Genomic DNA, 16408 nt, shown 5'->3' with positions numbered 1-16408 from the left:
TGTCATCTCTAAATACAGTAAGTGATTTCTCATGCCTCTAGATATTTTAATAACATTTTAGGTTTTTGACTGTTTAAATTTAAAAGCTACAAGAATCGGTAAAGTTTAGGTGGGTTGTCCAAGCCTTGGCCAACGAAGAAACCATAGCGGTCAAATGAGTGCTGCGGTATCTGGCAAATTGGCAACCCTGGTCAACCAGTCATGGCTATGATTTTCAGAGCTGTGTCAATTGGTCAGTTTGGCTGTTCGCCCACAAATCCGGCAATATGTCCGGGATGTGCGGGACACACCCGAACCCAAAAGGAAAGTTTGAGTCTGCTTATCAATCATTAACATACATACATACATCATCTAGTGATCCCTGGTGGTCCTCTGACTCTTCCAGAAAGTATAATAGTATATATTCATTTACCTTCCCAAGCTATGTTAGTTGTTTTCTTTATGTCCATTCTTTAGAATTAACGACAAATTCCCATAATGCAAAAGCCAAGGCTGGTCCAATGGGAAAGTCACAGGGGGAGGGGGCGGGTTGACTATTACTTATCTTTAGGCCTATTTTTCTGCCGTCTCTTCCTTGTTCTTACTGCTGACCTACTTTGCACTTATTTTCAATAAGTTTACTTCCTTGTCAGACATCACGGCCCTCAAATAGTTCACCTATCCTAAAGTGGAACCCTACTAACTCTTCAACACAAACACATATGAAGAACGCAAGGAAGGAACCACATGTTGAAGGTTGTAGGTGTAGAAGGTTCTGACCCACGCTTGCATTCCTTTTGCCATGTGTGAGAGGTCCAGCTCCTGCTGCAGAAAAATTTAACACTTCCACCACCTTTCACTTTAGGCTCGGCCTTTCCATAAAGTTTCCCATAAGGTCCAAATAACTTGCATTTATCACTAAAATGAACTGTGGACCACTCTATTCACACAACATGCTCCTCAGCAGAGGTAAGCCTAGCCTTCTAATGAGTTTGGTCCCTACAGAGTGCGCTTTTAGTCCAAATTCTCTCAAATACTGAGACACTATGGGGCGTATTTACTTACCCGTCCCTTTGCGTACGCCGATCCGGAATGCCTGACGAGGATTCGGAGCTGCCACGATTCACTTACAGCATGCGCCCGATTTCTTGAATGTGTCGCTTCCCCACTCGGTTCCGCCGGAGTTCCCCTTCTTCTTCCCGGTGTATGTGAGTGCTGATCTTGTGACACAATTTGAATTTTAAATTCCGCGGTTTGTCCGAATCAGTCGGGTTGTGCGACGGCCACGCCCCCCGATTTGTGTCGCATGAAATCCGGCGCCGATGTGCCAAAATCTGATCCATACCTTGTTCCGTCCTGAACTAGCAAGCAATTCCAGCTGCAGTGTTGTTACAATTACCCATGGAGATTCTCTGCATTATCCTGTCCTCTCTTGCATTAGTCTTGAATAAGTTTGTTATGTTGTAAAGATGAAATATTCTAGAAATCACAGACCTGGAACAACCAACTTCTCTTGCTGTGGTGCATGGGGTCACCTCTTTGGCCTTCATCTGGACAACCTGCTGCCGGAGGGTTTCAATCACTTTGGAATAGCACAACAATCTTACAAACTCAGTGAAAACTTTGGTGCCAGTTGCATAGAGATTGTCAGATAATAAGGGAAATTGCAAGGCATTGATGCTAGATTGACTCATTACTCATGTTAGGAAATATTCACATAGGAATACACAATGGGGGTCATTTACTAAGGGCCCGATTCACGTTTTCCCGACGTGGTACCCGAATATTTCCGATTTGCGCCGATTTTCCCTGAATTGCCCTGGGATTTTGGCGCATCGGTGCCGGCATGCACGTTATGGAAATCGGGGGGCGTGGCCGCATGAAAACCCGACGGATTCGGAAAAACCGCAGAGAACGCGCCGCTGGATCGCGAATGGACCGGGTAAGTAAATCTGCCCCATTGTCCTTGGCATTTAAGAAATGTTGTGTTGTTCTCTAATTTTGATCTCCACTGTCAGAAGGAACCTAACATCTGGAATCTAAATCTAATAATCAATAATATGTATTACCAGGGTTGATTAGGAACTTCAAAAAATTGTAAAAGTAGCCCAATGTTGTTTTTAGGTACACTCTGGTAGCAGGGCCATATCAAGCAGGAAGGATCGGCAAGCTGTGGGCTGGCTAAGTGTGGGCTTCAAAAAATTACTGGTGGTTGTTTTGAAGATACAAATTGAATACCAACATATGAAATATATTTATAGCCTCCCCAGTGAAGTGACTTGAGGTAATGCAGAGGGTGAACAGACTCCCAACTGTTAGACAGCGCTGTTTCAACCTGATTGGGTTTCCTCAGTCGACCTGATTGGTTAGGTTCTAATCCCATAGGTCATGCTTGATGTCAAGGGAGCTGCCTTACAAGGTAGCTAAAAGAGGCGTGGTTTTCCTTATTCCATCCTTGAAAAATTTGCATATTTTCCCACATTTCAGATTGCACAAACATAGGTGACATTGTACTTTTAAAATCGTAAAAATCTGTTTAATTTTCTGCTATTGTTCCTATGCAGATATGTTCCTATGCAGAACACAAAGGGTTAGTGTGGTCATTAGTTGTAGGTTGTACCTTATCTTATTTCCTGGAACACACCTTGAAAAATAAACTTTCATTTTCCATTAACGTCATGGCGTCTGCTGATCTGAGAGACGAGCTGCTCTGCTCCATCTGTCTGTCCACTTATACAGATCCTGTAACCCTGAGATGTGGACACAACTTCTGCCGGGTCTGTATCGATGAGCACCTGACTACACAAGACGAGTCTAGACTTTATTCCTGTCCTGAATGTAGAGCAAAGTTTCAGGAACGTCCTGGACTGCAAAGGAACATAACTCTGTGTAATGTAGTACAGACTTTCCTGTCTTCTCGGCTACCTAAAGAGGAGGTCACCGGGATCAGGTGCACCTACTGCATTCACTCTCCTGTACCTGCTGTGAAGTCCTGTCTACATTGTGAGGCTTCTCTATGTGATGATCATCTGAGAGTCCACAGCAAGGGACCAGAACACGTCCTGACTGATCCCAGCACTTCCCTGGAGAACCGGAAATGTCCTGTCCATAAGAAGATCCTGGAATATTACTGCACTGTGGACATGTCTTATATTTGTGTGATTTGCAGATTGGAAGAAGAACATTGGGGACACCAGGTGGAGATGCTGGATGAGGCCTCTGACAAGAAGAAGAAGATATTGAGAAATGTTCTGAAGAAATTGGTCACAAAGAGAGAGGAGACTAACGAAAAAGTCCAAAGTCTGGAGGAGCGTAGAAGAAAAGCTCAAGAAAAAGCCTCTGGAGAAGCTGAGAGAGTCACTGCCCTGTTTATAGACATCAGGAGACGTCTGGAAGACCTGGAGAAGAAAATCCTGTGTGAGATCTCCATGCAGGAGATGATGGTCTCGTTGTCACTTTCTGAATTGATCCAAAATATGGAAATAAAGAAGGACGAGCTGTCCAGGAAGATGAAGGACATTGAGAAGATGTGTAACATGACTGATGCACTGACTGTGTTACAGGAACCAGACACAGGTGACTTGTGTGATCCTGAGGAGGGGGGAGGTGATGGGGACACAGGGGGACATGATGTAGATGTAATTACAGGGATGTTACATGCAGGTATCTCAGATATAATGAAGTATCTACAGACCATCTCACCTGCAAAACCAGTAGAAACAAGGCCCCAGCCCCTTAGACCCCGATCGCTGCCCAATCACACACAAGATTTACCTGCGCCAGGTGCAACATACAAGGGTTATGCAGTAAAAGTCAGGACTGGGGCTGTGGGGGATAAGGAAATAAATACAGGAAAGTGGATCTTTGGGAAGAGTCCTGCAAACATATTACTAGATGTAGACACAGCGGCCAATAATATCGATATAACAAATGATCTGAAAACTGCAACTTGGGCACGAGAGAAACTGGGTCGTCCAGATACAGCCAAGAGTTTTCAGGATTTTCAGGTGATGAGCAGAAATAAATTTACCTCAGGACGACATTACTGGGATGTGGAGATCAGAAGATCCATGCAGTGGAGGGTGGGGATGTGTTACCCCAGTATAGACAGGAGGGGGCGTCAGTCATACATTGGAGATAACAACAAGTCGTGGAGTATGTGTGGAGGCTGGTTGGATAAAAATCAGTGTTCGGTACTACATTGTGGTAAACTGATACGATTTCCTCATAAGATCTCAAGTGGTAGAGTCCGGATCAGTCTGGATTATGAGGCGGGAAAATTGTCCTTCTATGAGCTGTGTGACCCCATCAGACACTTACACACCTTCACCACCACCTTCACCGAGCCCCTTCATGCTGCGTTATATGTTTATGATGGTTCTATATCTGTAGCAGAGGGAACCGCTTAGAAAAAAAGTTGGGTCCGAAAGCAATAAACCAATAAGATGCAGCAGTAGGAGGAGTATAATGTCGTATCCAGTTACCTCTCTCTGCGGCTGAATTGAGCGATAAAACATGGTGTCTATGATGCTGCAAATTTAGTTCATTCAATCAATCAGACCACAGTATAACATGGAAGTGACCCCTCATACATGGACAATGTTTCCAGGTAATTTCGGTCAATTTGATAATTTTTTTGGCACATTTTTACCAGATCATTTATAATAAGAATAATTGGGTCAAACCTGTCACCACATTTTTCACAAATACAGCTAGTGACAGGTTCTCATAGAACCCTATTAACTAACTGACTCCCTTCTTTTAGCTAAAAATGTTTTCCCTCACATCCCCATAAAATCAACTTTATTATCTTACCTGGCATACAGCCAGACTTAGTAGGAGTTGGAGGGTGTATGAGTCCAGCAGCTCCTCCTCATGCACAATGCCTCGTTCTCACCTTCAGCGCTTCATATTATATGACCAGGGTGATGTTATCTATGGTCCTTTACCCACTAACATTTGCAAAATATACCCCATGTATTTATCTGATCCAAGGTCGGCTCCAGATTGCAGTAGGCCCCTAAGCAACACAGTCTCAGTGGACCACTTTGCAGTGAACTCACACGGCGGCATTAAAAATTCAGAAACTGTTCCCTAAAATATTCCCTAGTTTATCATACCAAACAGCCCCCTCTTGGTTATTTTATATAAAGCCCCCCCCCCCCTATGGATTTGCAACATCCCCCACCGGGGCCTAGTCTTTTCTTGGGGCCTAGAGGCAGCCGGGGCCCAGAATACTGGAGTGGCTGGCAGTTGCAGCCTAGGCATGCTGATGTCATGGTGCTTGGTATGGGGACCGGAGGGCTGTCCTACACCCTGGCAGGTCTCCAGCAGATGGTGTTGGCAAGAAATTAGATGAGGGAGAGGCTGATGTACTGGATCTCCCTGGGGCAACCCCTGAGTGTCTGTAAGATATGTCCCTGGGTAATGGATAGGGAAGCCCGTGGTGGTGACAGCCAGATCCAGGGATCAGACGGAGGCAACGTTGTGCAAATTAACTCACAGTTCTTTATTGGAAACAACTGCAGGCAACAGGCTGAAACTATCTCAAAACAGATGCCAGATTGTTGGAGATTCCAGATTACTGGAGTGGTCATGGAAAGGGATCCTCAGGAGTAGATTCACCAGCCTGGTAGTAGATACAGGCTGGGATGGGACTGTGTCCAGATGTGGATGCTGCAGCTTGTCCTGGGATTAGCTGTGTGTCTGTGCTAGAGGTGCACAGACACTGTCCTTCTCTCAGTGGGTGTTCTGGAAGATGTGCTCTCTAGGAGAGCTGGGGCCTAAGAGCTGCTCATGACATGACATGAAGTGTTGAATTGTAAGAGGGTGAATGGGGAGGAGCTGCAGGACTCGGCTGAGCAGACCACACCCCCTCCACCTCCTGATAAATCTGACTGTATGCCCGGTAAGATAAAAATGTTGATTTTATGGGAATGTGAAGGAAACAATTTTTAGCTAAAAGAAGGAAGGCATTTAGTTAATAGGACTCTATGGGAACTGTCACTAGCTGTATTTATGAAAACGTGGTGAAACTTTAATAATAATTGAGCTGTATTATCGATTATTTTAAAGGACATCTACCATCAGAATACCTGATGGTAGATGCTCATACTCACCTACCTGTCCTGTGACGCTTTGCATCAATCTTCTTTCAGTATGTTTAAGAAGTTTTTTATTTTAAAGAAATTGGGCTCTTGCCTCCTCCTATTAGTAAATACTTATGGCTCCCGTTCCCGCTGGCTCCGCCTACATAGCGGTCATAGTTCTCTATAGGTCTAGCATTATGCGTGATCAAAGCATTACATCTATCACTCTGCTATGATTGTGCATAGTGTGAGAATTTCAGAGGGAGAACCGGTGATGTCACGCCAGCTCTCTGACCGCTGTGTAGACGGGGGGGCCAAAGACCAGGAGGGAGCCATGAATAACTTGGGGGCTGTGGTTGTAATTAATACAAATAATACTCTGTAAACCTCTTATATATGTTATAAATCAGAATAAAAACATTTGGAACAAAAATTATGCTCTGGCTTACTGTTTCCTCTATGGCCCCAGACTCTCTGGCTACATTGCCAGTCACATGATGGTCACATGACTGCTGCAACCAATCACTGGTCTCATTGGTCATTGAAGCAAAAGAGAGATACAATACACACCCAGAGGACATCACAATACACACCTCAGCTGCTGCACAGCTTGTTTACCTTCCTATTCTGCATGTATACCCTCCCGAGCTGCATGTATACCCTCCCGTGCTGCATGTATACCCTCCTGAGCTGCATGTATACCCTCCTGTGCTGCAAGTATACCCTCCCGTGCTGCATGTATACTCTCCTGTGCTGCATGTATACTCTCCTGTGCTGCATGTATACTCTCCTGTGCTCCATGTATACCCTCCCCTGGTGCATGTATACCCTCCCATGCTGCATGAATACTTTCCCGTGCTTCATGTATACTCTCCTGTGCTGCATGTATACCCTCCCATGCTGCATGTATACCCTACCGTGCTGCATGTATACCCTCCCGTGCTGCATGTATACCCTCCCATGCTTCATGTATACCCTCCTGTGCTGCATGTATACCCTCCCGTGCTGCATGTATACCCTCCTGTGCTGCATGTATACCCTCCCGTGCTGAATGTATACCCTCCCGTGCTGAATGTATACCCTCCTGTGCTGCATGTATACTCTCCCGTGCTGCATGTATACCCTCCCGTGCTTCATGTATACTCTCCTGTGCTGCATGTATACCCTCCCGTGCTGAATGTATACCCTCCTGTGCTGCATGTATACCCTCCCACACTGCATGTATACCCTCCTGTGCTGCATGTATATCCTCCTGTGCTGCGTATCTCTGTATACCCTCCTGTGCTGCGTATCTCTGTATACCCACCTGTGCAGCGTATCTCTGTATACCCTCCTGTGCTGCATATCTCTGTATACCCTCCTGTGCTGCCTCTATACCCTCCTGTGCAGTGTGTATCCTTGTGTTGGACCTCTCTCTGTATACCCTCTATTGATGTGCCTCTCAGCCTAGTGTTCAGCCAAGCTTCTCTTGCGCTCACATCCTCCTTCTATAAACATCGGACTTTACTATGTTGGTGTCCTGAGGATATGGACGGACAGTAGCGTAATGATATTTTGATATTTGATATTCTGAGATGTGCTCCTCGGTGCCCCCCCCCCCTCTCCATGATTTCTACGGCCCTGCAAGTACACAGGATACTATAACAAATTACCTAAATGCTTGTCTCCAACTTACACACATATTGTGAACCTCTCAAATACTCAAATAATAGTACATTCATGCAACGTCCCATTGAATTAGGGCTTGATTCCAATTTATCATACAAATAATAAAGGGCATCTACCACCAGGATGAAGGACTGTATGCAAATGAGGGGCTCCAGGCTCCATTAACACCTATGGAGCCTGGAGCCCCTCAAGCTAATGTGCATACAGTCCTTTAAGAAATCTCTGTGACACAGTTGTATCACGGCTGCACTTCGCTCGCCGTGACACATATATGTGGATCATTCTGTGTTTTTGGTCTAAATATATGAATATATATGCAATGCTGGAAATTAAATGCCAGGGGCATTTAAGTGGTTAACACCCGGGATCTGTGCCAGCAACGGTCGCGGATGTTAGTGTAAGTAGAGTGTTTGTTGCTTAATCAGCAAGGGTTCAGCCCTTAACTCCTCTTCATACACTCGCTGCTGCACTATGACGTCGGGGAACTTCATTGTGTGGCAAAAGGTTAATGAAAACTTACTGTAGGAGATCATGGGCGCAAAAAGACTTTTTTAAATTGTACATCTTTCACGTTTCATTTAGACCCAACCCTTAAAGGGTTGGTCCGAGATTATAAAAAAAAATCTCGAGGTGGGACACCAAATCTCCTGGGACACCAAGAGTGCTGGAAAAGCGAAGTACAGGTTTGACACAAGCCTTAAAGGGGTTTTCCCACAAAAGATAAGTTATGCCCTATCCATGGGATCATATTGGTAGTACACGTCACTCAACATTAGTAACACCGGGTGCTACTAGGTTACAAGACCGTATAGGATGTATTGAAGAGCCTCTTGGTTAAGAATTGTATTTCCTTTGTGGTGAACACGCCCTATAAAATACACTTTAAGTTTCGTTTCATGTAAACATGTAGACATGGCGTCTGCTGATCTAAGAGACGAGCTGCTCTGCTCCATCTGTCTGAGCATTTATACAGATCCTGTAACCCTGAGATGTGGACACAACTTCTGCCGGGTCTGTATTGAACAGGTGCTTGCCACACAAGATGAATCAAGAATTTATACCTGCCCTGCTTGTAGATCGAAGACTCGGAAGCGTCCAGCTCTGAGGAGAAACATCGATCTGTGCAATGTAACGAAACGTATTCGGTCTACTCAGCCACTGCATGGAGAGGTCACTTGGATCCGATGCACTTACTGCTTTCACTCTCCTGTACCTGCTGTGAAATCCTGTCTGATGTGTGAGGCTTCTCTGTGTGATGATCATCTGAGAGTCCACAGCAAGGGACCAGAACACGTCCTGACTGATCCCAGCACTTCCCTGGAGAACCGGAAGTGTCCTGTCCATAAGAAGATCCTGGAATATTACTGCAAGGAGGACGCAGCTTGTATCTGTGTGACCTGCAGACTGGATGGAGAACATCAGGGACACCAGGTGGAGACGCTGGATGAGGCCTCTGAGAAGAAGAAGAAGAAACTGAGAAATGTTTTCCAGAAACTGGTCGCAAAAAGAGAAGAGACTGAGGGAAGAGTCCAGAGTCTGGAGGAACGATGTAGAAAGGCTCAAGAAAAAGCATCTGGAGAAGCTGAGAGAGTCACTGCCCTGTTTGTAGACATCAGGAGACGACTAGACAATGTGGAGAAGAAGCTCCTGAATGAGATCTCCAGAGAAAGAGAGAACACATCATTGTCACTGTCTGCTCTGATCCAGATGTTTGAGATAAAGAAGGACGAGCTGTCCAGGAAGATGAAGCACATTGAGGAGCTGTGTAACATGACTGATCCACTGACTGTGTTACAGGAACCAGACACAGGTGACTTGTGTGATCCTGAGGAGGAGGGAGGTGATGGGGACACAGGAGGATGTGATATAGGCTATGGAAAGGCAAAATTAATTTCACATATATCCCAAACATTATCTGATCTAATAAAAGATGTAAATGTGACCTTCTATGTCCAGGATCCTGCTGAAATACTGATGGATTTAAACACAGCTGCTAATAATATCCTGATATCAGACGACCTGAAAACTGTAACCAGGACAGAAATGTCACAGAATCGTCCAAAAACAGCGGAGAGATTCCAGGATTATCAGGTGATGAGCAGCCAAGGATTTACCTCAGGACCACATTACTGGGATGTGGAGATCGGTGATTTTGGATGGTGGAGAGTTGGGATGTGTTACCCCAGTATAGACAGGAGGGGAGATCATTCACACATTGGAGATAATAACAAGTCCTGGGGTTTATGTGGAAAATGGTGTGATAATGAGTGTTCAGTGATAAATGACAGTATTGCGATCCAGTTACCTCACCAGATCTCCAGTGATAAATTCCGGATCAGTCTGGATTATGAGGCAGGAAAATTGACCTTCTATGAGCTGTGTGACCCCATCAGACACTTACACACCTTCACCACCACCTTCACCGAGCCCCTTCATGCTGTGTTATGGGTATGGGGGGGTTCTATAAAGATATCTAACAATGTCTCATCTGCTGGAAGCCAAAGTGTTCGGAGACCTCTCCCACCCCTTCGCCTGCCAACCCCTTCACCACCGGGGAGTTTAATTGTTTCAGACTGAGCCTGAGACTGAACGTGTAACTAACTGATATGGCATCACAGGCCTGTGAACCACAATGTGACTTAAACTACAGAACAAGGTCACAACCTGCTAATTCCTGCTTCAGAACCAAATCTATAGATAAGAAAGCGCACATTCAGACACGTATACTATGTTCTTTTAGGCTTAAACTAATTGTACGGGTATTTAAGAAGTGTCCGCGCCACATTTGTGTCACACACAACTGTTTTGTGTCGTGTGTCGTGGCTGTGCCATTCTTCATGCAACACAAATTTCTGCCCTGAAAGGGGCATCCAGTGCTCAGTCGGACCATGCGCCATATTTATCATGCAAAATCCAACAGAATTTTGTTGCACTCCCCATTTTAAGGTGCACCAAAGTGGTGGGGCAGTGCAGGGGGCGCCAGATTCATGAGGAATGAGCGCCAGAAATCCTGAATCTGGCGCCCCCCTGCACACCACACAGGACACTGCACATAGTACACACTGCACATAGTAAACAATGCACATAGTACACACCGCACATAGTACACACCGCACATAGTACACACCGAACTGGTCTTAGTAAATGTGCCCCAGTGTGCTGTGTCAGGGGAATTATGGGATGTGTGGTCAACCAGAGCTCTGCTGTAGCCATATCCAGAGGAGAGGAGCGATGGGGAAAAATATATTACAAATTTGATAACAAATTTATTGGTATGTAAAGTATGTTAGTATATTGATATCTGTACACATCTACAATGTGCCCAACAATCACATGTTATGTATATACATATTTTGTTCTTCTTTTGTGAATACATTTACAAGATGATATATGATTGTGTGAATACAAGACTATGGCCCACATTTACTATGGTGCTTGCGTAAGTTTTCTTTCGGACTTTGCACATTCTTTTTATGTACAAATTGCTTGTACATGTATTTAAGAAGTGTCCAAAACTCATTTGTGTTGCGGCTACACTATTCCCGATGCAACACAAATTGCTCCACTGCAGGGGGTGCTCCGGCACCAAATTAAAAAGGTGCATGTCCCATGTTGTAACTTGAAGCTATTGATATGTGTCAGCTGAAAGACAACCACCAGTGGGCGCTGTGTGTCTCGTATCAAACAGCTTGCCTCTCGTTACGTCTCTGACATAAGCTAACCGGCCTCGTTACTGGAGGTTTCAAACATATATGCCGGATACCCAGCAGAGCCTATGTTTGCCATCTTACTTAACGATTCCAGCATTTATGTTTCTAGTTTAGTTAGCGTAGTGTCTATGTATAATATAGAGGACACTTAGGGACGCAGGATAAAGACCGTTCAATAAATAAAGGATAGGGCCTGCTAAATAAGACTACTAGGCTGTGATCTGACATGTACTGCTATGTCTCTACAATAATTTTAACCAACACCACTGATGATTCCCCAAAGGTAACAAGGGAGATGAAACGTGTTACCTGTGGTGCCTTGGGTATGTGATCAAGATATATGGGTGTAATGAGACAGGACTACTACGCTGTACATATATGAACAATTTGGCACATATGCACTTTTTTCTAGGCCGGTACACATTGTTTATAATGTATACGGGTTGATTCATATGCAGAAGGGGCATTTTTTTAATAACATCCAATTGAAGAAATGTATATATGAGGTAGATACATTGGAATAAATGTCAATGCCCAGATGAAAATATCCCTTTAACATCTTGTTGTAGTGTAGAATAAGCTGTTACATCATATAAGGGAGAAAAATTACCTCAGAAATCAAATAATTACCACAGAGTTTATGAAGACAACATGTCTCCTCATGTATCTGCTCCTACTCACCTCATACACTGCAGACATGGCTGATATATCATATATAGGAGAATTATTACCCAAGGAGATCATGTAGTCACCATGTCTCCTCATGTATCTGCCCCAGTCACCTCATACACTGCAGACATGGCTGATATATCATATATAGGAGAATTATTACCACAGGACATCATGTAGTCACCATGTCTCCTCATGTATCTGCTCCCAGTCACCTCATACACTGCAGATATGGCTGATATATCATATATAGAGGAATTATTACCACAGGAGATCATGTAGTCACTATGTCTCCTCATGTATCTGCTCCAGTCACCTCATACACTGCAGACATGGCTGATATATCATATATAGGAGAATTATTACCACAGGAGATCATGTAGTCACCATGTCTCCTCATGTATCTGCTCCAGTCACCTCATACACTGCAGACATGGCTGATATATCATATATAGAGGAATTATTACCACAGGAGATCATGTAGTAACCTTTAGAGATGAGCGAGCACTAAAATGCTCGGGTGCTCGTTATTCGAGACAAACTTTTCCTGATGCTCGAGTGCTCGTCTCGAATAACGAACCCCATTGAAGTCAATGGGAGACCCGAGCATTTTTCAAAGGGACCATGGTTCGGGAATAAAATGTGTTATTTAATTGAAAAAGAATGGGGGACATTTACTATGGCGTTTCCGCCAGTTTTGTGGCGCTCTCACCACATGTTCTGCTCTCAGACCTATTTATTAGCTGTCGGGGACAGAAAAAATGACTTTTTCCGTCTGCTCCGACTCTTCTCCGAAAAGGGGCCTGGCTTTGGCGGAGTGGAAACTCAGACAGAATTAATATGCGTCACAGCCATTTTTGGGCGCTGTAAACTGGTCTAGCAGGGACTGTTGGACACATTTCTGGCGCTCGGGACAGATTTTGGTCCCAGGGACAGAAAATGGTCTCGGGGACAGAAAATGGTCTCGGGGACAGAAATGTCTCTGCAGAGCTCTACAATATTAAATGTGTGTCTTCTTTCCGAGAGCAGGTCGGTAACAAAGCCAATGGAGACACCGACACTTTAAGTAAATGTCCCCCAATGTCTTCTGATAAGTTAGCAGATGTATGCAAACATCTGCAATCTATTCTTCACTGTTCCGCGCGTATATTATCTCCCGACAAGTTAGCAGATGTGAAGAACAGTGAAGAATAGAATAAAAACAGTGACCACAGGATCATTTAAGTGAAAAACAGTGAAGAATAGATTGCAGATGTTCGGCACATCTGCTTACTTGTCGGTAGATACGCTGTCCCGGGATCCGCTCCTCTTCTTCCACTGAAGTCTCCCCGATCTCTCTGCCCTTCCCGACGTCTCTGTGCCGCTGCCCCGCTGTCTCGGTGCCTGCCGCTGCCCATGCTGCTCCCCGTGCCTGCCGCTGCCTGTGCTGCCTCCGTGCCTGCCGCTGCCCGTGCTGCTCCCCGTGCCTGCCGCTGCCTGTGCTGCCTCCGTGCCTGCCGCTGCCCGTGCTGCTCCCCGTGCCTGCCGCTGCCCGTGCTGCTCCCCATGCCTGCCGCTGCCTGTGCTGCTTCCCGGTGTCTCTGTGCTGCTCCCCGGTGTCTTTGTGCTGCTCCCCGGTGTCTCTGTGCTGCTCACCGTGTTCTTCAATGTGTTCTTCACATACTATTTTGTTGGCACCGTTCCGCGCGTATCTTCCGACAAGTAAGCAGATGTGCCGATCATCTGTAATCTATTCTTCACTGTGTTTTTCACTTAAATGATCCTGTGGTCACTGTTTTTATTCTATTCTTCACTGTTCTTCACTGTGTTTTTTTAATTAAATGCTCGATCTCGAGCAGGGGAAAAACTCGTCCGAGCAACGAGCCGTTTCGAGTACCTTAATACTCGAACGAGCATCAAGCTCGGACGAGTATACTCGCTCATCTCTAGTCACCATGTCTCCTCATGTATCTGCTCCAGTCACCTCATACACTGCAGACATGGCTGATATATCATATATAGAGGAATTATTACCACAGGAGATCATGTAGTCACCATGTCTCCTCATGTATCTGCTCCAGTCACCTCATACACTGCAGACATGGCTGATATATCATATATAGGAGAATTATTACCACAGGAGATCATGTAGTCACCATGTCTCCTCATGTATCTGCTCCCAGTCACCTCATACACTGCAGACATGGCTGATATATCATATATAGGAGAATTATTGCCACAGGAGATCATGTAGTCACCATGTCTCCTCATGCATCTGCTCCCAGTCACCTCATACACTGCAGACATGGCTGATATATCATATATAGGAGAATTATTACCACAGGAGATCATGTAGTCACCATGTCTCCTCATGTATCTGCTCCAGTCACCTCATACACTGCAGACATGGCTGATATATCATATATAGGAGAATTATTACCACAGGAGATCATGTAGTCACCATGTCTCCTCATGTATCTGCTCCCAGTCACCTCATACACTGCAGACATGGCTGATATATCATATATAGGGGAATTATTACCACAGGAGATCATGTAGTCACCATGTCTCCTCATGTATCTGCTCCAGTCACCTCATACACTGCAGACATGGCTGATATATCATATATAGAGGAATTATTACCACAGGAGATCATGTAGTCACCATGTCTCCTCATGTATCTCCTCCAGTCACCTCATACACTGCAGACATGGCTGATATATCATATATAGGAGAATTATTACCACAGGAGACCATGTAGTCACCATGTCTCCTCATGTATCTGCTCCAGTCACCTCATACACTGCAGACATGGCTGATATATCATATATAGAGGAATTATTACCACAGGAGATCATGTAGTCACCATGTCTCCTCATGTATCTGCTCCAGACACCTCATGCAGAGGAGAGCAACCAGGATTATTAGGGGAATGGGGGAACTAGAATACACTGACAGATTAAAAAATTTGGGATTATTCAGTTTAGAAAAAAGACGACTGAGGGGAGACCTCATTACAATGTACAAATACCTGAAAGGACAGTACAAGGATCTCTCCAAAGATATTTTTATACCTCGGCCTGTGACCAGGACAAGGGGGCATCCTCTACGCATAGAGGAGAGGCGATTTTACCATCAACATAGACAAAGGTTCTTTACTGTACGAGCAGTGAGACTATGGAACTCTCTGCCGCAGGAGGTTGTTATGGCGGACTCTATGTACATGTTCAAGAGAGGCCTGGATGACTTTCTGGAGAGAAAAATATCACGGGTTATGGGGATAAAACATTTATTTAATTCTTAAAGGTTGGACTTGATGGACTTGCGTCTAATTCCAGCCTTATATACTATGATACACTGCAGACATGGCTGATATATCATATATAGGAGAATTATTACCACAGGAGATCATGTAGTCACCATGTCTCCTCATGTATCTGCCCCAGTCACCTCATACACTGCAGACATGGCTGATATATCATATATAGGAGAATTATTACCACAGGAGATCATGTAGTCACCATGTCTCCTCATGTATCTGCTCCAGTCACCTCATACACTGCAGACATGGCTGATATATCATATATAGGAGAATTATTACCACAGGAGATCATGTAGTCACCATGTCTCCTCATGTATCTGCTCCGGTCACCTCATACACTGCAGACATGGCTGATATATCATATATAGAGGGATTATTACCACAGGAGATCATGTAGTCACCATGTCTCCTCATGTATCTGCTCCAGTCACCTCATACACTGCAGACATGGCTGATATATCATATATAGAGGAATTATTACCACAGGAGATCATGTAGTCACCATGTCTCCTCATGTATCTGCTCCAGTCACCTCATACACTGCAGACATGGCTGATATATCATATATAGGGGAATTATTACCACAGGAGGTCATGTAGTCACCATGTCTCCTCATGTATCTGCCCCAGTCACCTCATACACTGCAGACATGGCTGATATATCATATATAGGGGAATTATTACCACAGGAGATCATGTAGTCACCATGTCTCCTCATGTATCTGCTCCCAGTCACCTCATACACTGCAGACATGGCTGATATATCATATATAGAGGAATTATTACCACAGGACATCATGTAGTCACCATGTCTCCTCATGTATCTGCTCCAGTCATCTCATACACTGCAGACATGGCTGATATATCATATATAGGAGAATTATTACCACAGGAGATCATGTAGTCACCATGTCTCCTCATGTAACTGCTCCCAGTCACCTCATACACTGCAGACATGGCTGATATATCATACATAGGAGAATTATTACCACA

At 44.7% G+C, this 16408-nt stretch overlaps 2 protein-coding genes across 2 annotated transcripts; both read left to right on the top strand.

The window, feature by feature from the left end:
* The first annotated feature begins 2631 nt into the window (after positions 1 to 2631).
* LOC140126032 (E3 ubiquitin/ISG15 ligase TRIM25-like) lies at positions 2632 to 6495 on the top strand. The gene has a single exon (XM_072145087.1). The coding sequence runs from the start codon at positions 2658 to 2660 to the stop codon at positions 4386 to 4388; it is 1731 nt and encodes a 576-aa protein (XP_072001188.1). The 5' UTR covers positions 2632 to 2657; the 3' UTR covers positions 4389 to 6495.
* A 2144-nt stretch (positions 6496 to 8639) lies between these two features.
* Positions 8640 to 11269, top strand: LOC140126031 (E3 ubiquitin-protein ligase TRIM39-like). The gene has a single exon (XM_072145086.1). The coding sequence runs from the start codon at positions 8649 to 8651 to the stop codon at positions 10311 to 10313; it is 1665 nt and encodes a 554-aa protein (XP_072001187.1). The 5' UTR covers positions 8640 to 8648; the 3' UTR covers positions 10314 to 11269.
* Positions 11270 to 16408: the final 5139 nt, after the last annotated feature.

This window comes from Engystomops pustulosus, chromosome 4 (assembly GCF_040894005.1).
Source record: "Engystomops pustulosus chromosome 4, aEngPut4.maternal, whole genome shotgun sequence".
Classification (NCBI taxonomy): Eukaryota; Metazoa; Chordata; class Amphibia; order Anura; family Leptodactylidae; genus Engystomops; species Engystomops pustulosus.
The sequence above is the reverse complement of the archived record's forward strand: the minus strand, read 5'-3'. Positions and strand labels throughout refer to the sequence as shown.

Excerpts from the sequence above, each read along its gene's own strand:
- LOC140126032 (XM_072145087.1), top strand. The coding sequence starts at position 2,658 with ATGGCGTCTGCTGATCTGAGAGACGAGCTGCTCTGCTCCATCTGTCTG.
- LOC140126031 (XM_072145086.1), top strand. The coding sequence starts at position 8,649 with ATGGCGTCTGCTGATCTAAGAGACGAGCTGCTCTGCTCCATCTGTCTG.